This window comes from Cydia pomonella, chromosome 27 (assembly GCF_033807575.1).
Source record: "Cydia pomonella isolate Wapato2018A chromosome 27, ilCydPomo1, whole genome shotgun sequence".
NCBI lineage: Eukaryota > Metazoa > Arthropoda > Insecta > Lepidoptera > Tortricidae > Cydia > Cydia pomonella.
In genome coordinates, this window is record NC_084729.1 from 1,282,492 (window position 1) to 1,305,921 (window position 23,430).

Consider the following 23,430-nt stretch of genomic DNA (forward strand, 5'->3'; position numbering starts at 1 on the left):
CAGCACTTTGGCCGCTCCGATATATCTTTTTTTACCCTTTTGAACGCCACGCCTATCGTCCGTGAAGCGCGCCACCACCGTCTGCCCCGCCTGGGGCAGCTCCTTCAGGTTATTGTCCAGTATCAGTAGGTGTCAGCAGCACTCACCGTACTCGATGTACTCGAGCAGGCAGCGCCGGTGCTTGGAGCTGACGCGCTGCACGAGCGCGCGGTAGTGGTGGCCGTCCGTGAAGCGCGCCACCACCGTCTGCCCCGCCTGGGGCAGCTCCTTCAGGTTATTGTCCAGTATCAGTAGGTGTCAGCAACACTCACCGTACTCGATGTACTCGAGCAGGCAGCGCCGGTGCTTGGAGCTGACGCGCTGCACGAGCGCGCGGTAGTGGTGGCCGTCCGTGAAGCGCGCCACCACCGTCTGCCCCGCCTGGGGCAGCTCCTTCAGGTTATTGTCCAGTATCAGTAGGTGTCAGCAACACTCACCGTACTCGATGTACTCGAGCAGGCAGCGCCGGTGCTTGGAGCTGACGCGCTGCACGAGCGCGCGGTAGTGGTGGCCGTCCGTGAAGCGCGCCACCACCGTCTGCCCCGCCTGGGGCAGCTCCTTCAGGTTATTGTCCAGTATCAGTAGGTGTCAGCAACACTCACCGTACTCGATGTACTCGAGCAGGCAGCGCCGGTGCTTGGAGCTGACGCGCTGCACGAGCGCGCGGTAGTGGTGGCCGTCCGTGAAGCGCGCCACCACCGTCTGCCCCGCCTGGGGCAGCTCCTTCAGGTTATTGTCCAGTATCAGTAGGTGTCAGCAACACTCACCGTACTCGATGTACTCGAGCAGGCAGCGCCGGTGCTTGGAGCTGACGCGCTGCACGAGCGCGCGGTAGTGGTGGCCGTCCGTGAAGCGCGCCACCACCGTCTGCCCCGCCTGGGGCAGCTCCTTCAGGTTATTGTCCAGTATCAGTAGGTGTCAGCAACACTCACCGTACTCGATGTACTCGAGCAGGCAGCGCCGGTGCTTGGAGCTGACGCGCTGCACGAGCGCGCGGTAGTGGTGGCCGTCCGTGAAGCGCGCCACCACCGTCTGCCCCGCCTGGGGCAGCTCCTTCAGGTTATTGTCCAGTATCAGTAGGTGTCAGCAACACTCACCGTACTCGATGTACTCGAGCAGGCAGCGCCGGTGCTTGGAGCTGACGCGCTGCACGAGCGCGCGGTAGTGGTGGCCGTCCGTGAAGCGCGCCACCACCGTCTGCCCCGCCTGGGGCAGCTCCTTCAGGTTATTGTCCAGTATCAGTAGGTGTCAGCAGCACTCACCGTACTCGATGTACTCGAGCAGGCAGCGCCGGTGCTTGGAGCTGACGCGCTGCACGAGCGCGCGGTAGTGGTGGCCGTCCGTGAAGCGCGCCACCACCGTCTGCCCCGCCTGGGGCAGCTCCTTCAGGTTATTGTCCAGTATCAGTAGGTGTCAGCAACACTCACCGTACTCGATGTACTCGAGCAGGCAGCGCCGGTGCTTGGAGCTGACGCGCTGCACGAGCGCGCGGTAGTGGTGGCCGTCCGTGAAGCGCGCCACCACCGTCTGCCCCGCCTGGGGCAGCTCCTTCAGGTTATTGTCCAGTATCAGTAGGTGTCAGCAACACTCACCGTACTCGATGTACTCGAGCAGGCAGCGCCGGTGCTTGGAGCTGACGCGCTGCACGAGCGCGCGGTAGTGGTGGCCGTCCGTGAAGCGCGCCACCACCGTCTGCCCCGCCTGGGGCAGCTCCTTCAGGTTATTGTCCAGTATCAGTAGGTGTCAGCAACACTCACCGTACTCGATGTACTCGAGCAGGCAGCGCCGGTGCTTGGAGCTGACGCGCTGCACGAGCGCGCGGTAGTGGTGGCCGTCCGTGAAGCGCGCCACCACCGTCTGCCCCGCCTGGGGCAGCTCCTTCAGGTTATTGTCCAGTATCAGTAGGTGTCAGCAACACTCACCGTACTCGATGTACTCGAGCAGGCAGCGCCGGTGCTTGGAGCTGACGCGCTGCACGAGCGCGCGGTAGTGGTGGCCGTCCGTGAAGCGCGCCACCACCGTCTGCCCCGCCTGGGGCAGCTCCTTCAGGTTATTGTCCAGTATCAGTAGGTGTCAGCAACACTCACCGTACTCGATGTACTCGAGCAGGCAGCGCCGGTGCTTGGAGCTGACGCGCTGCACGAGCGCGCGGTAGTGGTGGCCGTCCGTGAAGCGCGCCACCACCGTCTGCCCCGCCTGGGGCAGCTCCTTCAGGTTATTGTCCAGTATCAGTAGGTGTCAGCAACACTCACCGTACTCGATGTACTCGAGCAGGCAGCGCCGGTGCTTGGAGCTGACGCGCTGCACGAGCGCGCGGTAGTGGTGGCCGTCCGTGAAGCGCGCCACCACCGTCTGCCCCGCCTGGGGCAGCTCCTTCAGGTTATTGTCCAGTATCAGTAGGTGTCAGCAACACTCACCGTACTCGATGTACTCGAGCAGGCAGCGCCGGTGCTTGGAGCTGACGCGCTGCACGAGCGCGCGGTAGTGGTGGCCGTCCGTGAAGCGCGCCACCACCGTCTGCCCCGCCTGGGGCAGCTCCTTCAGGTTATTGTCCAGTATCAGTAGGTGTCAGCAACACTCACCGTACTCGATGTACTCGAGCAGGCAGCGCCGGTGCTTGGAGCTGACGCGCTGCACGAGCGCGCGGTAGTGGTGGCCGTCCGTGAAGCGCGCCACCACCGTCTGCCCCGCCTGGGGCAGCTCCTTCAGCCGCGGCGTGTCTTCTGCGAGGGAAATATTTCATTATAATAAATAACACTTTTCATCAGAATTGATTTCTTTAAAAGTGTAGTAAGGGTTGCAATTATGTAAAATTAGTAAGGGAGAGTAGTTTCGAAGAGGTCGACGTTACGGGCGTTGGTTCGTTTGACATATTTTGACCAGGGGATCATCCATTAATTACATCACACGAATATTTAGGTTTTTTGACCCCTCCCCCCTCCTTGTCACACTAGGTCACATTTGGCAACCCCCCCTGGTGTGACGTCACATTTTCGCATATTTTTTTCAACAAAATCGGCGAATCAAATTTGAAGAAATATTAGTAATTATAACACAAAACCGACTAGGAAAGAAAATGGTGAATAAGAGGGTTAGTCCCTGACCTGCGGCACCGTACAGCGCCACCTCACACACGATCTCGTCGAACTCGGCCTGCGGGCCCCTGGCGGCGGGCCGCACGAACACGCGCTCGGGCGCCGCGGCGTCCACCAGCACGTAGCTGCCGCCGTGGCTGACGGCCGGCCGGCTCACCTGCGGCGGCGGCGCGGGACCTGGAAACATACAACGTATTATATAGGCTCAAAACAGAAAGCTGCATCGACGTTCTTTCATCAGGTTCTTCAAAAAAAGAGTGTAGAGATTTTTAAAGGGTCGGCAACGCGCATGTAACACCTTTGGAGTTGCAGGCGTCCATAGGGTACGGTGACTGCTTACCATCAGGCGGGCCGTATGCTGGCTTGCCACCGTCGTGATATAAAAAAAAGCGTCGCTGTACGATGGCTCATAGAACGTGTTATTCGTACGCTCGACCGACGTACGCGTAGGAGGAAAGCACGCACACGTCCCGCAAGCGGTGTGCCGTTTCTCATAAGCATCTGTATATTACAATTTACACGCAGCCGATGTGTACAAATTTTTAGGGATTCAATTGCTAAGGGTGTACTCACCACTCGGTGCAGCAGGCTGAGCGGGCGCGGCAGCAGGAGGTGCAGCAGCTGCAACAGCAGGAGGTGCAGCAACTGCAGCAGCGGGAGGTGCAGCAGGTGCAGCTGCCGGCGTGTCGAGGCGCGGCAGCCAGCGCCGCACGGTGCCGGAGCCGAGCGCCGCGCCCGTCTCCAGGTTCACGAGGGACACGTTGAGGGTCTCGCCCGATTTGGACACTACTGTGCATTGCACTTGGTCTTTTAGCTGTTGAAACACACTAAATATATAGTATTTATGATTTACGAACGGCGTTTAATAGTGCATTGTGCAACGAGGGGGGTAAGTGTGAAATCAAAGGGTGAATTAAAGACCCGAGTTTGCAATATTCTTACCCCTAGAGTAACACAATGTTTTTTATCACACTTGCGAAGAAACAACTAAATTTTAGGCGGAATTATTCTTAAATACGATGACATATCAAACATTCGTCTGTCATATTGTCATTTGTTGACAAGTTAGGCATGGAAGGCACAGACCTATTCGGCATTCAGCCACGATTGAAAATTATGTACAAATATTTTAAGCAATTAAATTAATCAAATTGTTTTTTTTTTACCGAGACAAATGTGTGGAGGCAGGGAGTACCTGCACGTTGTGGTTGGCGAGGTGCGCGCAGAACTCGGGTATGGCGGCGAAGTCCCGCGGCAGGCGGCGGGCGGCGGCGCCGGGCGCCAGGCGCACGAGCCGCGCCGCGTCCAGCAGCGCCGCGCGCGCCGCGCCCAGGCGCCGCGCGCGGTACCACGCGCCCTCTGACGCCTCCAGGTACGCGAACGTGGCGCCCGTCTCCGGCCTGCGAATTACACCATCATTACACGGTTCCAGTCTATACTCGGTATCTTTAGGTATTTCAATAAAAGTTAACAAAATCTACCCTCAAATGGCTCCTTAAGCCGGTTGAGGGTAGATAAAAACATTTCATGATCAAATAATGTAGGTTAAAGTCAGGTCGTTCGGTGACAGATCCAGGCGTTCGGACCCGTAAGAACCCACCAGGTGCTCGTAGTTGTCCGAGTAGTCCCCGTGCATGGTGACGCAAACGTAGCCGGACGAAGGTGGTGTTACTCACTCTATGGCCCCGCTGGCTTCACAAGCCTGTCCGAACGGGTCCAGCAGGCGCTCGTAGTTGTCCGAGTGGTCCCCGTGCATGGTGACGCAGACGTAGCCGGACGAAGGTGGTGTTACTCACTCTATGGCCTCGCTGGCTTCACAGGCCTGTCCGAACGGGTCCAGCAGGCGCTCGTAGTTGTCAGAGTGGTCCCCGTGCATGGTGACGCAGACGTAGCCGGACGAAGGTGGTGTTACTCACTCTATGGCCTCGCTGGCTTCACAAGCCTGTCCGAACGGATCCAGCAGGCGCTCGTAGTTGTTCGAGTGGTCCCCGTGCATGGTGACGCAGACGTAGCCGGACGAAGGTGGTGTTACTCACTCTATGGCCTCGCTGGCTTCACAGGCCTGTCCGAACGGGTCCAGCAGGCGCTCGTAGTTGTCCGAGTGGTCCCCGTGCATGGTGACGCAGACGTAGCCGGACGAAGGTGGTGTTACTCACTCTATGGCCTCGCTGGCTTCACAGGCCTGTCCGAACGGGTCCAGCAGGCGCTCGTAGTTGTCAGAGTGGTCCCCGTGCATGGTGACGCAGACGTAGCCGGACGAAGGTGGTGTTACTCACTCTATGGCCTCGCTGGCTTCACAAGCCTGTCCGAACGGATCCAGCAGGCGCTCGTAGTTGTTCGAGTGGTCCCCGTGCATGGTGACGCAGACGTAGCCGGACGAAGGTGGTGTTACTCACTCTATGGCCTCGCTGGCTTCACAGGCCTGTCCGAACGGGTCCAGCAGGCGCTCGTAGTTGTCCGAGTGGTCCCCGTGCATGGTGACGCAGACGTAGCCGGACGAAGGTGGTGTTACTCACTCTATGGCCTCGCTGGCTTCACAGGCCTGTCCGAACGGGTCCAGCAGGCGCTCGTAGTTGTCCGAGTGGTCCCCGTGCATGGTGACGCAGACGTAGCCGGACGAAGGTGGTGTTACTCACTCTATGGCCTCGCTGGCTTCACAGGCCTGTCCGAACGGGTCCAGCAGGCGCTCGTAGTTGTCCGAGTGGTCCCCGTGCATGGTGACGCAGACGTAGCCGGACGAAGGTGGTGTTACTCACTCTATGGCCTCGCTGGCTTCACAGGCCTGTCCGAACGGGTCCAGCAGGCGCTCGTAGTTGTCCGAGTGGTCCCCGTGCATGGTGACGCAGACGTAGCCGGACGAAGGTGGTGTTACTCACTCTATGGCCTCGCTGGCTTCACAGGCCTGTCCGAACGGGTCCAGCAGGCGCTCGTAGTTGTCCGAGTGGTCCCCGTGCATGGTGACGCAGACGTAGCCGGACGAAGGTGGTGTTACTCACTCTATGGCCTCGCTGGCTTCACAGGCCTGTCCGAACGGGTCCAGCAGGCGCTCGTAGTTGTCCGAGTAGTCCCCGTGCATGGTGACGCAGACGTAGCCGGACGAAGGTGGTGTTACTCACTCTATGGCCTCGCTGGCTTCACAAGCCTGTCCGAACGGGTCCAGCAGGCGCTCGTAGTTGTCCGAGTAGTCCCCGTGCATGGTGACGCAGACGAAGCCGCTGCCGCTGTCGCAGCTCTCGGCGGTGGAGTCGACGGAGAGGATGAAGGTGTCGTTGACGGGCAGCAGGTCGATAATGCAGCTGAAAACGTAAATAGTTAAACAAATTTTACTAAACTTATAATAAAAATAAATGAATATGAATATTTTTTGCCAGAGTACGCTTGAACTGAAGCTGAAAGATTCCGCTACAAGCAAATTCAATAAATGCCACATTACAAACAAGTGTGTAGAAAATGAAAATGGCCTACTACTTACTTCTTAGGCACCAAAGCGGGCTTGGGAGCGGCGGCGGGAGGAGTGCTGGCGACCTGAGGCTGCACCTTGGGCTCCTCCTTGGACACGGCGCCCACTTTTGGCTTGAAGCCGAAATTGGGCTTGGGCTCCTCGGATTTTTGCTCGGGTTTCGCTGAAAAAATAAATATTTGCCCTCTATGTAAATAAAATTTTAAATAACCGGCCAAGAGCATGTCGGGCCACGCTCAGTGTAGGGTTCCGTAGTTACTCTTCCGTCACAATAAGCTAAACTGGAGCTTAAAGTATAGTAAATTGTTAACCAAGGGATGAAACGGTACCTTTCACCCGAGTTAAACAAATAGGCAAATTTGCATAATCAGTACCTAATTAAAGTAAGTCTTTTTACTATGAAGGGAAAACTTTTTGCGATAACTCAAAAACAGCGAAACTGATCATGTCCGCTATAGTTTTCATTTAATGTCTTTCTTAAGCTCTACTTCCACGATTTTTTTCATATTTTTTGGACCTATGGTTCAAAAGTTAGAGGGGGGGGGGGGGGGGGGACACGTTTTTTTTTTTTCTTTCGGAGCGATTATCTCCGAATATATTCACTTTATTAAAAAATGTTTCGTGAAAACCCCTATTAGTTTTGAAAGAGCTTTCCAACGATACCCCACACTCTAGGGTTGAAGCGAAAAAAAAATTTCACCCCCACTTTACGTGTAGGGAAGGTACCCTAAAAAAAATTAAATTTTTAGATTTTATTGTACGACTTTGTCGGCTTTATTTATTTATATATTCATGCCAAATTTCAGCTTTCTAGCACTAACGACCACGGAGCAAAGCCTCGGACAGACAGACAGACAGACAGACAGACAGACAGACAGACAGACAGACAGACGGACATGGCGAAACTATAAGGGTTCCTAGTTGACTACGGAACCCTAAAAAAGCAAGCGGTGCAGCATGATGACGTGTCTGTGTTAGTTGATTTTTAGATAAAAACTACACATCTAACAATTGTTTCCTAATATATAATTGCTAAAGAAATGATTGCTGCTTATTTTGATGTCCTTTGATGATGAAATATAATAAGTTGTAAGTTCTAATGTAAGAAATAAATTTTTATTCTTTTTCCTATTGAGACTCGGCTTGCCTATTTTGGATTGCCGTCTCGAGTTCAAAGTCAAAGTCAAAATATTCTTTATTCAAATAGGCCTAGCAACAAGCACTTTTAAATCGTCAAATTTTACAAATATCATCTTAATCTAAATATCAGAGCAATTTATTCATGCAGTTATTATTGTTCTAAAAAAAACATTGAACTATTATAGATATGGTAAACTTAATAATAAGAATTTCACAAAAGGATCGTCAAACATCAAAATTGTATAAAAATACTAGTCTAGAAACTCCTATTGTTCCTATTGCCTCCATCCTGGATTCTTGTACGATTGTCTTGTCTGTCGCCGTTATACAAAAAAAAACTCACGGCTCAGTCTCAATTAGTCTCTCGGCTTGCAAACTCCGGATTTATGTCTCAAGTTCCGATTGCCTGCATCCTTGTTTCTTGTCTGGTCTGTCGCCATTCTTGCGACCAAAGTAACTGTTATACACAAAATTGAATATTTTGTGTATAAGCCCCAGTCTTCATCGTCTCTCGGCTTGTCTACTCCCGATTGCTGTCTCGGGTTCCTATTGCCTCCATCCTGGTTTCTTGTACGATTGTTTTGTCTCTCGCCATTCTTGCGACCAAAGTAACAGTTATACACAAAATTGAGTATTTTGTGTATAAGCCCCAGTCTTCATCGTCTCTCGGCTTGTCTACTCCCGATTGCTGTCTCGCGTTCCTATTGCCTCCATCCTGGTTTTTTGTACGATTGTCTTGTCTCTCGCCATTCTTGCGACTGAAGTAACTGTTACACAAAATACTCACGACTCCAGTCTTCATCGTCTCTCGGCTTGTCTACTCCCGATTGCTGTCTCGAGTTCCTATTGCCTCCATCCTGGATTCTTGTACGATTGTCATGTCTCTCGCCATTCTTGCGACCAAAGTAACTGTTACACAAAATACTCACGGCCCCAGTCTTCATTGTCTCCCGACTTGTCTACTCCCGATTGCTGTCTCGAGCTCTATTGCCTCCATCCTGGTTTCTTGTACGATTGTCTTGTCTCTCGCCATTCTTGCGACCAAAGTAACTGTTACACAAAATACTCACGGCCCCAGTCTTCATCGTCTCTCGCATAGATTTATAACTAACCTAGATGCCTAGTCTGTACATCCCTAGTGAAGCCATTTCGAGTACGACATTATGTCGCCCTCGTGTCATCGTATCCGAACGGCCCTCGCAGTACTCAAGGTCGAGTTGGTTTGTGTACACCTCCCGGTTATAAATTAAAAAATACAAGAAAGATGGTTTGTTTGTGCGGTGAATTGGTGTCACAACACATCAGTGAATAAAAACAAACCGCCTGATATAACATTTCATGCGTAAGTATCCAGTTTAATGTGATATTTTTACGTAATTGTAAATACAAAAATCCAAATTTTCGTCAGCCGCCATTACTTATAAATGTTGCCAGGTGATATGAATCTTTTTTCCTCCAAATGAGGCATGACGATTACATTGATAAAATTAATATGCTTACTTTAAGTTCCTTGTATGACTATAGAAAATATTCTTTTTTAGTTTTTCATTCTTTTATTTCAAATTATGTTTTGTCTTTTATAAAATTACAGTTTAAATTCATATTTTTATTTTGTGTGATATTCGTTTTAGATTTCCGACTGATCCGCTTCTGTCTGCGAGATGGACGGAAAAATTAGATTAAATAGGAACGATGCAATATGGAAACCGACTAAACATAGTCGAATATGCTCTCGCCATTTTGATGAGCAAGTAAAGTAAATTTTATTTGTGGAACACAGGTGTTACAGTTAAGGTCTGTAAAAACGAAACGCAACTGTCACTGTCGCACTTATATGGAAGACTGATAGAGAGACACAAAGCGTTTCGTTGTTCGAAGCAATAGCGATTGCCACCTTGGCTAGGCCTGCAGGTACAATTACTAGTACTGACGATAAATAGTTATTTGTTTTACAAGTGGAAAAGTTGTTGTTTAACCGCTCGTGCTAATATTGCTACTCGAGCTAAATAAAGATCCAAAATGTCGAAAAATGGAATCTTGAGCGTTGCGAGGGTTTCAAGTTACGAGAGTTAAACAAATTTTGCCCCAAGTGAAACACAAAACTTTTCACCACACTAACCCGAAGAAAATATTAGTCAAATAAAATCAAACCAAATCAAATCCAAATGATCGTCATTAAATATTTATCATTTAAAATCATTATTCCAAAGTCAATTCTACCAGCCATCTGTGCACATTTGTAAAATAAAAAAAATAAACGTTTTTTTTATTTAAACATTATTTCACAAAGTACAGAAATGCAAAGTCCTTAAAAGAAACCTTGAAAGCTTTTGCTACAAATTTAATATCTACATACACACTCCCAAATGATTGATAGCCAAGTATAAGGATGTGGTTAAAATCCATCTACTTTAAGGGGAATAAATGAACTCTGGCAACCCGTTTTTGTATATATGTGTGTGTCGCTGAGCGTAAGACACGAGCGTCGCACGCACACATCGATCGAGTTTCGGCTTCACTTTTGGCCAGATTAGCCTTATGAGGAGTAACTGTCTATGTGTGATAGGTCAGTGGTCTCTCGGCTTTGTCTACTCCCGATTGCTGTCTCGAGTTCCTATTGCCTCCATCCTGGTTTCTTGTACGATTGTCTTGTCTCTCGCCATTCTTGCGACCAAAGTAACTGTTACACAAAATACTCACGGCCCCAGTCTTCATCGTCTCCCGACTTGTCTACTCCCGATTGCTGTCTCGAGCTCTATTGCCTCCATCCTGGTTTCTTGTATGATTGTCTTGTCTCTCGCCATTCTTGCGACCAAAGTAACTGTTACACAAAATACTCACGGCCCCAGTCTTCATCGTCTCTCGGCTTTGTCTACTCCCGATTGCTGTCTCGAGTTCCTATTGCCTCCATCCTGGTTTCTTGTACGATTGTCTTGTCTCTCGCCATTCTTGCGACCAAAGTAACTGTTACACAAAATACTCACGGCCCCAGTCTTCATCGTCTCCCGACTTGTCTACTCCGATTGCTGTCTCGAGCTCTATTGCCTCCATCCTGGTTTCTTGTACGATTGTCTTGTCTCTCGCCATTCTTGCGACCAAAGTAACTGTTACACAAAATACTCACGGCCCCAGTCTTCATCGTCTCTCGGCTTGTCTACTCCCGATTGCTGTCTCGGGTTCCTATTGCCTCCATCCTGGTTTTTTGTACGAGTGTCTTGTCTCTCGCCATTCTTGCGACCAAAGTAACTGTTACACAAAATACTCACGGCCCCAGTCTTCATCGTCTCTCGGCTTGTCTACTCCCGATTGCTGTCTCGCGTTCCTATTGCCTCCATCCTGGTTTCTTGTACGATTGTCTTGTTCTCTCGCCATTCTTGCGACCAAAGTAACTGTTACACAAAATACTCACGGCCCCATTCTTCATCGTCTGTCGGCTTGTCTACTCCCGATTGCTGTCTCGGGTTCCTATTGCCTCCATCCTGGTTTCTTGTACGATTGTCTTGTCTCTCGCCATTCTTGCGACCAAAGTAACTGTTACACAAAATACTCACGGCCCCAGTCTTCATCGTCTCTCGGCTTGTCTACTCCCGATTGCTGTCTCGAGCTCTATTGCATCCATCCTGGTTTTCTTGTACGATTGTCTTGTCTCTCGCCATTCTTGCGACCAAAGTAACTGTTACACAAAATACTCACGGCCCCATTCTTCATCGTCTCTCGGCTTGTCTACTCCCGATTGCTGTCTCGGGTTCCTATTGCCTCCATCCTGGTTTCTTGTACGATTGTCTTGTCTCTCGCCATTCTTGCGACCAAAGTAACTGTTACACAAAATACTCACGGCCCCAGTCTTCATCGTCTCTCGGCTTGTCTACTCCCGATTGCTGTCTCGGGTTCCTATTGCCTCCATCCTGGTTTCTTGGACGGCTGTCTTGTCGGTCGTTCTTGCGAGTAAAATCCTCGTTTTTGACACCAAAGTTACTGTTGTCTTTGTTTCTGTCATTGGGCCTTGACCTGTGGTCGTCACCTGAAAGAAATGATGGATCGTAATTTAAATTGACTAATTTGAGTGGGGTGTCGCAATATTAAGTACAAAAAATGTACAAATGCATTCTCAAAGAGGAACTTTTATGTTTATTGTATATTAATCGGTTGAATAGTACCGTGTTATAGTATGATTGCAAATATCGCATTTTTTATTATATAGGAGGCAAACGAGCACACGAATCGCCTGATGGTGATTAGTAAGCGATTACCGTCGCCCATGGACACCCGTAACACCAGAGGGGTTGTAATTGCTTTGCCGGAATTTAACCCTTTTCCAGGCATAGTACGATTTATCGACCACATACGCGCCTAGAATTTCAACTTTAGTATTCCGATTTAAGGTTCAAATTAGATTGCACTTTTGGAAAATGAGACTTGCCTTCAAATGAATCATCAAAGCTGGATTAATTGGAATATATTTGTTTTTTTGGGAAACCCTTGTATATTAGTGCGGCCTGGAAAACGGTTAATATGGGAGTAGGTCCCATTTTTAGGGTTCCGTAGCCAAATGGCAAAAAACGGAACCCTTATAGATTCGTCATGTCCGTCTGTCTGTCCGATTCTGTCACAGCCACTTTTTTTTTATTGAAGGTTTGAAGGTCGCATCGGTCCGGCAATACCTTAGGCAGTACCGTGATTCAATCGCTTGAATGTTGTCAGACTGTCCTCGGTCCTGCCCCTAGTCCGAGCGTCCACGGTTATATGACCAGTTGTCAGAACCGCGGTTGTCAGAACCACGGCTGTCAGAGCCACTGTTAATTTCAATTTCAATATTTATTTGCAACCAAAGTAGATTACAGTAGACAAATGCAACTTAATGCTAGGTACATACATATCTACTAGGACCCGGATAGGGCTTAGCAAAATACAGAATATTCCTAATCTAGATTAATCGAACGGCCGCGGTCCGCTGCCACACTGAACAGCCGCCCTCAGCGGCTAGTGTTAGTTTTCTTGAGTATATGCGAATGTTGACTATATATACCTCATTTTTTTAGCATTACAAATCTTTGTATTGAAAACCGCCTTAAAAAATAATAGTAACAATCACTGATGAAGTCAAAAGAATGTACATTTATATCCTTGCTATATAATTGTTACATATTTGCCGTCTTATTTATTAAAAGCGTTTTTCAATGACACGTCAAAATTAATTACCTTTTTTTCTAATGATAAACAACGGGGTGTAATGCTGAAATGAATACATATCGCAAATATGACAAATTACCATCGCTAGACCGGTTGAATCTGCTCCGATTATCCCCTCGATTGTCCTGCCAGTTGTCCGAGCGTCCACGGTTGTCAGAGCCGCGGTTATCAGAACCGCGGTTGTCAGAACCGCGGTTGTCAGAGCCGCGGTTGTCCGCACGGCCGCGGTTGTCGTGGCCACGGTTGTCGGGACGGTTGTCGGGACGACCTCTATCCTCGTTGCGTGCGTTGTTGGCTCTAGCGACGGGAGTCGGGGCGGTCGCGCTGCCCGGAGGGCCGAATTTCTAGAAATGTAAGGTGGGAAAAGTATAGTCCGGCAAACTGATTAGTTAGAAGACTCTATGAAATGAAATGAAATATTTATTATGAAATGAAATATTTATTATTATGCATAGTTTTAGGTACAGTTTTTATGAATATATATATATATATATACAAAGTATGTACATTGATGGTATCACTAAAACTACCTTACAGGCATGCATAATGTACAATTGACATATACTTATTGAGCTACTTATAGTCTAGAAATTCATTTATGCTATAAAAACATTTATCTACAAGCCATTTTTTTAAAGCCTTTTTGAATTTGATGAATGGTAAGTCTTTAATCTCATCTGGCGCTTTATTATAAATCTTTATGCACATAACAAATGCATTCTTTGCTACCAGCGACAGCTTTGTTGGAGGTATATATAGTTTGTTCCGATATTGTGGCCGCACAGGATTACGATACACTTCTTTGACTTGCTGGAAAAGGTGGCCATGTTGATACACAAATATGCAAGCGTTAAAAATATAAATAGACGGGAGAGATAAAATATGCTGATTTTTAAAATAAGGTCTACATGAATCTAAGGTATTCAGTCCAAAAACAGCTCTTATACATTTTTTTTGCATGAGAAATGCATCATCAATGTCCGTAGATCTACCCCACATTATTATTCCATATTGAAGGATTGAGTGGATATAACCGTAGTAGGAGGTAAGAGCCGCATCAATTGAGACTACTTGGCTTATTCTTCTTAAAGCATAGACAAAGCGGTTCATTCTGGAACACAGGTCGGTGATGTGTTCTTTCCAGCTACAAAACCGGTCAAGAGTTACACCTAAAAATTTAAAACTTGATACTTCATCAATTTTTTTACCATTATAAATAACATCGAGATTTTGTGGTTTCCCCCTGTTAGTATAGAATTGCATTAACTTGGTTTTACCTAAATTAACCTTAAGGTTGTTACATTCCAACCACTTTATTGTTCTATTTAAGGTGTCATTAATCAATGCCTCGTAAGTGACTAAACTATCTGCTTTAATAACAATAGTTGTGTCATCAGCAAAAAGATAACATTGTTGTGACAGAATATCTGGTAAATCATTGATGTATAATAGGAACAGTAATGGTCCCATTATACTGCCTTGTGGTACGCCATATTTATTATGCACAAAATTTGATCTGTGTTTAACAATGTGTTTACTTTTAGGACAGTATTGAGATATCTCTACGCATTGCATCCTATCCGTCAGATAAGATTTTATCCAATTATAAGCCAAACCACGAATGCCGTACCGATAAATTTTCCCCAGCAATCTTTTATGACATACAAAATCGAACGCCTTACTCATGTCCATAAAAAGAACGCTAACAGGTATTTTCTCGTTTATGCAATCCGTAACCGTTTTCATTAGTTGAAATATAGCAAGGCTTGTATTTCTATGTTTGCGAAATCCGTTTTGCTCATCCTTAAGCAAACCGTTGCTTTCAATAAAGTGACTAATTCTTGCATATAAGACTTTTTCATAGACTTTAGAAAAAATTGATATAAGCGTAATTGGCCTGTAGTTATCTAAAAGGGTTTTGTTCCCCTTTTTATATAAGGGTTTGACGATTGATTTTTTTAAAATCGTCGGAAAACAGCCTTGGGTCAAAGATAAATTGATTGCGTGTCTTAAAGGTTCACCTACAATGTGAATACTCATCTTTATAATATCAGTACTGACATCGTCATAACCGACTGCTTGAGAATTATTTAAAGAGGCAACAACTTTTCCAAGTTCAGAAATGCTAACAGGCCGCAGGAAAATACTATTTTGGAATTGTGGTACAGATTCATGGATTTCTGACAAAGTATCAATCTTAGGGCAGTTGTCTTCAATCACATTAATGAAATATTTATTAAAAACATCTGCGACATGATCAGGATTACTGTATACAACGTTTTTGTCAATAATTTGCTGAATGTTTTTAGTATGATTATTTCCGGCCGTGTACTGCTTTATGACATTCCAGGATGCCTTACATTTATTAGTTGATTTGGTTATATGAGATGCATTTCTCATTTTTTGTGAATATTTTATACATTTTTTTAGGATCATGGCATACTTGCGATATAATGCAGTATTGGCAGGGCATTTATTGTACCGGCATCCCATATACAAAGTTCTTTTTTTCCGACAGCATTTACGCAACCCTTTTGTCAGCCATACACATTTTTTTGACACGTTCCTGACTTTTACTCTAATGATAGGGAAACATAATTCGTAAAATAGACAGTAAAGTTCGTGAAATTTATTAAAAGCTAGTTCAGAGTCATGTTCTTCATAAACTTCATTGAATGAGAGGCACGATAAATGATTTAGAAACTTTAGTCTATTTTCCTTCGAGAAATCTCTTTTATGTTGGTACCACCATATCACAGGTTGTGGTTTAGGTTTAAGTAATGGTATGTGGTAAGTTTGGGCTGTGTGATCGGAAAGGCCCAAGTCATGAATACTGGTTTCTCCATTGGGTACGTTGCTGATAATTTGGTCAATACATGTTTGTGACTGTTTGGTAATACGAGTCGGGTCTTTTATTTGAGCTTTAAGGTTGTAGTTCTCTATAGTATCTAAAAATGTCCTTGCATGTCTTGTCTTCTTTATCAAGTCTATGTTAATATCCCCACATAAAATTACTTGTTTTTTTTTATTTTTTGTTAATTCAATAAGCATCTGATCGAGTTTCAATAGGAATGTGTCTACATTGGAGGTCGGTGTTCTATATACACACAAAACGTAAATCCCATAATTTGATAATTCTACACCGCAACATTCGAAAACACATTCATCAGTATATTTTCCTACATTTGAGATAGGTTTGCTTTCAATATTTTCTCTTGTGAGAATAGCGACACCACCTCGCTTTTTGTTCACTCGAGAAAAACTAGCAGCTACATTGTAATTTTTTATTTTCAAGTTTATTTCTGATCCCTTTTGTATAAATGTTTCACTGAGACATACTATATCTATAAAAGTACCCTTTCTTCTAAATTCATCCAATACGCAATATAACTCTTGTTTATTCAATGCACCTGTTATATTTTGATGAAAGATTGTTAACCCCCTTTTTCCCGTATTGGGACCTAACTGGCCTGGTCTAAAAAAGAGTTCTCTTCACTTTTCTTTGTGACTTTAAAATAGTTAGTGATTTTATTGATGTACTTGTTCGGTTTTACATTATTGCTATCTAGATCTGAGTATTGATCTATCTGAGTTAGAGTGTTGTCAACGTCTATAAAGAAATCGCTCAAATGATATAGAAAAACAGTAATGTCCTGAAAAATTTGACCCAAACCACGATTGTTAATCTGACCAGATCGCCGATGGAACATGGTATGATCGTATGAAAGGTTCCTGTTAGAATCTAAGATGTATGCATATTCATGTGTTATTATGTCAAGATAGAGTAACCTATTGAATGATTCTACCCTCCAGTTAAACATATTTAGTCTGTCCCCGCAGTTGAAGGTAGGAAACACACAAAATTACATTTGTATGGTTTACTTTTTGGATGCTATTTCTAATATCTTTAATTAACGTAGCATAGTTTTGCGACTCTTTGAAATCTTCCTCGCCAATGAATACAATACAATAGTCATCTTTTGTGAACCCTGCGAGCTTTTGCGGTAAGTCTTGTAACAAATGTCTTACACCTACATGTGGATACAAGAGATGACAGAGATCATAATCAACGCTTAGGTGATGTTGTGCAATACGTAGAAGTTTATTCGTATGATTTGCACTCAGAATGCAGATTTTCTTCCTCGTACTTTTATTTTTGCTGTCATTTTTCTGGTTGTGGCTTGCATTGGTTGTCTCTTTTCTTACTATATGTGTGAAGTTCTCTTCGGTATTTGTGTTAGAATCTGTAAGTGACGTTTGATTTCCGTGAGATGATGATTTTACTATGAGATCCTTCATTGTTTTCTGTAATGTTATTACTAATCGTTTTATGCTCGATAGTGTTGTATTGGCTTCCTTATCTGATCGTTGTTTAATTTGCTTATTTTCGTTAAGAACATTACACATTTTTCTTTTTAATAATTGTATTTTCTTCTGTAATTGAGATATTTTATCCTCTAGAAGGCTAATTTTGTTTTTTCCAGCTTCATCTACAGCTATAACTCTAAGATTTCGCTGCGGCGTACGTCTTTTGGGTGTGTCCTCATTAAGTAATTTGTTATATATATTATGCTTCTTTTGATAGTCTTCTATTTGTTTTTTAAGTTTGTTGTTTTCAATGTTCAATCGGTCTATTTCACAATGAGCACTCGATAGTTCAATTGTAGCATTCTCGAGTTTATCTTTTAATTCAGCGGTTTCTGAGTTGTCCAGGTGAGATATATAAGGTAAACTCCTTGGGCTGTCATCATTGAGGGAGGATGCTGAAATTTCTGCATTGCTTAAGGCGCTAGCAAGGTTCTCAGTTGAAGTCGTTTTTAATAGGGGTGATTCAAGTTTGTCCATGGGACATTCATTTGTAGTTTTAGTTTTGCTTGTATCTTTTTTTGGCTTCTTGCTTAAGCATTGACGACATTTCCAAGATGATTTTTTATCTTTTGTCATTGACTTGAAAGTTCGCAGCGTAAGAGTAGTACATGATAAGTCGTAGACATTTTCACACAAAGAACATGTCATAAATTCATTGTTTTTTAACATTTTCTAGTGGGAGTTATGAATGTAGACGCGGAGGATCGATCTTCCATTAACATTTTGCGTCTTGTTCAACTGTCAAAACTAGTTTTAGACCAATCAAATTAGATAAACATAAAGTTTTGACGAATTAATTCCCAGCAAACTGGAAATAGTTTTAAAAACATCATTTGGTCCTAAATGCGTGTAATCCAAGTTTGCGCAAACCCAGAAGTGTGATATTTGATAAATACAGCTTTTTGTGTGTTTCAGTCAGCTACCTTTACATTTTGGTACATTAATGTCAAGCTCAAAAGTGGTCCCGTTTTTTTGCTTTGTGAGTCTGCCGCTTTTTTCTATTGACGGAAATGGCTTGTCAGACTATATACAGCAAAAGAAGAAGAAGAGAAGAGATAGGAAGAAGAAGTCTAAGAAGTGTAACGTTCTTACGGTAGGTCTCGCTAGGGTCCCTAGACCCATATGGTGAAAAATTTGCTGCCTATTTATTTATTTAAAATTTGATTCAGGCAACAAGGCACATATTACAAATACCTTACAGACTAACATACATATACATTTTATAAAATTACTACTAAAAACTATTTAGGCGACAAAACGGCGTGGCTCCGTTGAATCGGCTGCTCTTGTGTCGGATTCGGCAGTTTGCCCCGGAACCTGATGGATGAGGTCTTGGTGGCTCAGATGGCAGAGCGCTGGAGTATCGATCCAGAAGCCGTGAGTTCAAGTCTCACCCAAGACAGTAATTTTTCTACTTTTAAATGTATTCTAAGCTAAATAGTGAATAGTTAGTAGCTTTGTATTGTATTTAAATAAATAAATAAAAAAACAAAATATAAACCTTTGGAGGCATCCTGTCGGGGCCGGCGTCGCGCGCGTCCCCGCCGGGCGAGCGCGGCCGGCGCGGCGCGGCGGCCGGCGGCCTGACACAAAACATTCCTTCTTAACACAGGGGTACACTTTCTTTTAACTTCATTGCAGGATATAAAATTGTACAAATGGCGGACTTAATGCTTTAAGGCATTCTCTGACAGTCAACCATTGGATCAAACAGAAACTTGCAGTTAGTGCAGGATTGTACACAACGAGAGGGAATATGAAACACAAATCAAGTTATTCTAAACAATATAACAATCTATTTATACACTTTATATTGTTTAGTTTTGTGTTTATTCTGTGCTAGACTTCTTTTATTGCATCTCGAACACCTACTGACATAACATATATATATTTTTTTTAAATTCCGCTACCTAAAGGTTGTCTGGAAGAGATCGCTTTTTAGCGATAAGACCGCCTGTTGTTTACCTCTTCTTTATGTGTTGTAATATTTGTACTGTTTCTGTATTGAGGTGTGCAATAAAGTATATTTGTATTGTATTGTATATAAAAATAATAGCAATATATAACTACATATATACACAACATACATACATACATATACACAAATAAATATATATTATGTATTATGTACCCAAGTGTACAAGTAACATGCGGAGTACACTTGGCGACTAATGTCCCACGACATGTGTCGCCAGCGACGTCGAGTGACGTGGCGCGACGTTCCCGGACTTCGCTCGACATGGCGGGCGACGTTCCCGGATTTCGCTCGACATGGCGGGCGACGTTCCCGGACTTCGCTCGACATGGCGGGCGACGTTCCCGGACTTCGCTCGACATGGCGGGCGACGTTCCCGGACTTCGCTCGACATGGCGGGCGACGTTCCCGGACTTCGCTCGACATGGCGGGCGACGTTCCCGGACTTCGCTCGACATGACGGGCGACGTTACGCGCCTTACATACGACATGTCGCTGGCGACACGTGTCGTGAGACATTTATCGCTTAGTCTATCCCTGGCTTAGGCAATCCAAACAGAACGATCCGATACAAGAGCAAATTGCTATTTGTTTGTTCATGTACCTGTATTTATACTGTGTGTAGTGTGCAATTGAATACTCACACTGGCTCCGAATCATTGTCAAGTCTGGATGCAATGCCCCCGGATTGACTGAAACAAGAAATGTATAACTCAATACAGTTTATTTTCATATTTCATATTGCGGGTGAGGTTACATACATATATAATTATACGTTAACTACGCATTTATTTCGAGTTTGGACTCATATAAATAAGGGACCTCAGTTAACCTTTTGAACGCCACGCCTATCGCACGCGGCGCGTAAATGTGAACCTTGTCGGTACGCATGAAGGTTGATATTGGGCTGTAGCCGCGCGCGTCATATGACGTCTTTGGCGGTCAAAAGGTTAAGGACCTGCAAATACCTGTCTTAAGTAAATTAGTCCATTGTATTAGTTACAAGTAACAGACGTCAAGCACGAACTGTGGTGAACATTGAACATCCAGCCGACCGCTTACCGAGCAGTACGGCGTGACGCGGCAGCCGCTGCAGAACGCCGAGGCGTACACTCACCGCTTCAGGTTGTGGCACACAGTCTTGTGTCTGTGGGCCCAGTCGCGACGCTGGCAGGCGGCCGAGCAGTACGGCGTGACGCGGCAGCCGCTGCAGAACGCCGAGACGTACACTCACCGCTTCAGGTTGTGGCACACAGTCTTGTGTCTGTGGGCCCAGTCGCGGCGCTGGCAGGCGGCCGAGCAGTACGGCGTGACGCGGCAGCCGCTGCAGAACGCCGAGACGTACACTCACCGCTTCAGGTTGTGGCACACAGTCTTGTGTCTGTGGGCCCAGTCGCGGCGCTGGCAGGCGGCCGAGCAGTACGGCGTGACGCGGCAGCCGCTGCAGAACGCAGAGACGTACACTCACCGCTTCAGGTTGTGGCACACAGTCTTGTGTCTGTGGGCCCAGTCGCGGCGCTGGCAGGCGGCCGAGCAGTACGGCGTGACGCGGCAGCCGCTGCAGAACGCAGAGACGTACACTCACCGCTTCAGGTTGTGGCACACAGTCTTGTGTCTGTGGGCCCAGTCGCGGCGCTGGCAGGCGGCCGAGCAGTACGGCGTGACGCGGCAGCCGCTGCAGAACGCCGAGACGTACACTCACCGCTTCAGGTTGTGGCACACAGTCTTGTGTCTGTGGGCCCAGTCGCGGCGCTGGCAGGCGGCCGAGCAGTACGGCGTGACGCGGCAGCCGCTGCAGAACGCCGAGACGTACACTCACCGCTTCAGGTTGTGGCACACAGTCTTGTGTCTGTGGGCCCAGTCGCGGCGCTGGCAGGCGGCCGAGCAGTACGGCGTGACGCGGCAGCCGCTGCAGAACGCCGAGACGTACACTCACCGCTTCAGGTTGTGGCACACAGTCTTGTGTCTGTGGGCCCAGTCGCGGCGCTGGCAGGCGGCCGAGCAGTACGGCGTGACGCGGCAGCCGCTGCAGAACGCCGAGACGTACACTCACCGCTTCAGGTTGTGGCACACAGTCTTGTGTCTGTGGGCCCAGTCGCGGCGCTGGCAGGCGGCCGAGCAGTACGGCGTGACGCGGCAGCCGCTGCAGAACGCCGAGACGTACACTCACCGCTTCAGGTTGTGGCACACAGTCTTGTGTCTGTGGGCCCAGTCGCGGCGCTGGCAGGCGGCCGAGCAGTACGGCGTGACGCGGCAGCCGCTGCAGAACGCCGAGACGTACACTCACCGCTTCAGGTTGTGGCACACAGTCTTGTGTCTGTGGGCCCAGTCGCGGCGCTGGCAGGCGGCCGAGCAGTACGGCGTGACGCGGCAGCCGCTGCAGAACGCCGAGACGTACACTCACCGCTTCAGGTTGTGGCACACAGTCTTGTGTCTGTGGGCCCAGTCGCGGCGCTGGCAGGCGGCCGAGCAGTACGGCGTGACACGGCAGCCGCTGCAGAACGCCGAGGCGCGCTCGCCGCACGCCACGCACGCGCCGACGGTCTGTAGCGCCGGAAGGTTAGGCTGCGGTTTCAAATGTCTGTGATTATATGTGACTAGTGGAGTTATGGGCATGTGTCCGACCGCCAGCGACTAGCTTGCGAATTTTCGAAAATTTCTCAAATGGGAAATGCTTGCGAATAGGTATAGCCATCGTCGGCTGCAAATCTGGGCCATTTTATTTAACATATTGATTGCCGGGAACGGTTCTCTGTTCGTAGTCGCTTTCCTCTACAAAGCAGGAAAACGCTGGGATCGGCTACGAGCGTAGCGCTACGAAAACGTTGGCAGTGAATATATTAAGTTGTACACTTTCGCAATTAACAATTTTTGGGTTATTTCGACTCAGAATGACGAGGACTATTGATTGAAACAAATAAAAGATTGTCCGCAATTTTTCATACAAATTTTGTGACAGTCCATACAAAACCCGTATTTTTTTTTGTTTGTTTTCCTTTTTAAATCGATATTCCACGTGATCCTGAGTAGAAATAACACAAGTTGATAGTTTTTCGAATAAAAGCATATGTTAGAATTTTAACTAAAAATGCCCTTACACACTCGCCGTGATCTGCGAGTACATTCTTGCGCAGAATAAGGCAGGACTGGACGAACGCGGCGCCCGGCGCGGCGAGCTGCCGCCGCTGTCGTCCAAAACAGGTTCATTCAAGTCTTATACATTTTGATCGCGCCGCGTGCGTCCAGTCCGCGACCTAATAGCCTATCGCTTTTACGGCCCGTCTACGACATGCGGCGGCCATAGGTGGGAACAAAAGGTCAGATCGCTGTGTCTCGCTCCAACCTATGGTTGCCGCTCGCCGCTGCCGGGCCGTCAGGTGCTAGGGTTATCGCGGATAGTCGGACAGTAGCCTTGAATTGGTTACACTTCGCTCTGCGCCATTACAAACTTACGTCTGGTACACCTTGAAGCTCTAATTACCAACTATGATCCCCGTCCCACCAGGAATTGGTTTTAATTTTGCCTAACTTTTTAACTTATAGGCAATCTTATAACACTATTTTTGTTAATAAAAAGGGTAGACTTAGCCAAGAACCTTCAAGTTTTCTTTCAAGCGGATGATATGTAAGCATTTGCAAAAACAAGATTACGAATAATATCCATCATTATTACATTTATAGTATGGATTCTATAAATATGTGGTAGTTTATATTGTTATTATTTATTTATATAGTTTTCCTACTCCTCTACTGTTATCTGTCACTTATACATTCATTAACACGAATATAAGAACATACATAAAAGGTTTCAAGAAAAGTATATATTGTCTATTCCTCATAACAGCACTCGACTTTAAAATCGCTAGAACGTTACTGCGATTAATGGCTACCAACCTAACAAAATCAAAACTAATACAGTTTCAAACTAAGTGCATTGCTGCCAACTTTAAAAATATTCTTTTGGTTGCACAGTTGCTTCAAAGTCAGAAACACGAATGTGACACCCGTAATATAGCAACACCCATAGACTACGAAGACCGCTTAGCGTTGCTTGTTAGCCTCCATAGGCTACTGTGGCCAAAATCGAGAAAAAAACTGTCCAAAAATTTAATTTATCAAAGAGCAAGTACCAGGGCCTCATGCATGAGTTACGAGGAGGTGTC

The 23,430-nt window shown here is 46.5% G+C and overlaps 3 protein-coding genes across 3 annotated transcripts; all 3 read right to left on the reverse strand.

Annotated features, from left to right (window-relative positions):
- Nucleotides 1–289: 289 nt before the first annotated feature.
- On the reverse strand, nucleotides 290–5,250 carry LOC133532818 (transcriptional regulatory protein AlgP-like). The gene is made up of 5 exons (XM_061871669.1): nucleotides 5,171–5,250; nucleotides 4,330–4,567; nucleotides 3,708–3,948; nucleotides 3,144–3,311; nucleotides 290–2,762 (listed from the first exon to the last, which is right to left on the reverse strand). Exons 1-5 carry the CDS (start codon nucleotides 5,248–5,250, stop codon nucleotides 2,608–2,610), a joined length of 882 nt encoding a protein of 293 aa, XP_061727653.1. The 3' UTR covers nucleotides 290–2,607.
- A 995-nt stretch (nucleotides 5,251–6,245) lies between these two features.
- Nucleotides 6,246–11,333, reverse strand: LOC133532676 (uncharacterized). The gene is made up of 3 exons (XM_061871440.1): nucleotides 10,859–11,333; nucleotides 6,607–6,757; nucleotides 6,246–6,430 (listed from the first exon to the last, which is right to left on the reverse strand). The coding sequence occupies exons 1-3, from the start codon at nucleotides 11,013–11,015 to the stop codon at nucleotides 6,247–6,249; spliced, it is 492 nt and encodes a 163-aa protein (XP_061727424.1). The 5' UTR covers nucleotides 11,016–11,333; the 3' UTR covers nucleotide 6,246.
- A 46-nt stretch (nucleotides 11,334–11,379) lies between these two features.
- LOC133532677 (major royal jelly protein 3-like) lies at nucleotides 11,380–20,511 on the reverse strand. The gene is made up of 5 exons (XM_061871441.1): nucleotides 20,385–20,511; nucleotides 19,912–19,959; nucleotides 18,794–18,875; nucleotides 13,004–13,268; nucleotides 11,380–11,755 (listed from the first exon to the last, which is right to left on the reverse strand). Exons 3-5 carry the CDS (start codon nucleotides 18,803–18,805, stop codon nucleotides 11,553–11,555), a joined length of 480 nt encoding a protein of 159 aa, XP_061727425.1. The 5' UTR covers nucleotides 18,806–18,875; nucleotides 19,912–19,959; nucleotides 20,385–20,511; the 3' UTR covers nucleotides 11,380–11,552.
- Between the last annotated feature and the right edge of the window lie 2,919 nt (nucleotides 20,512–23,430).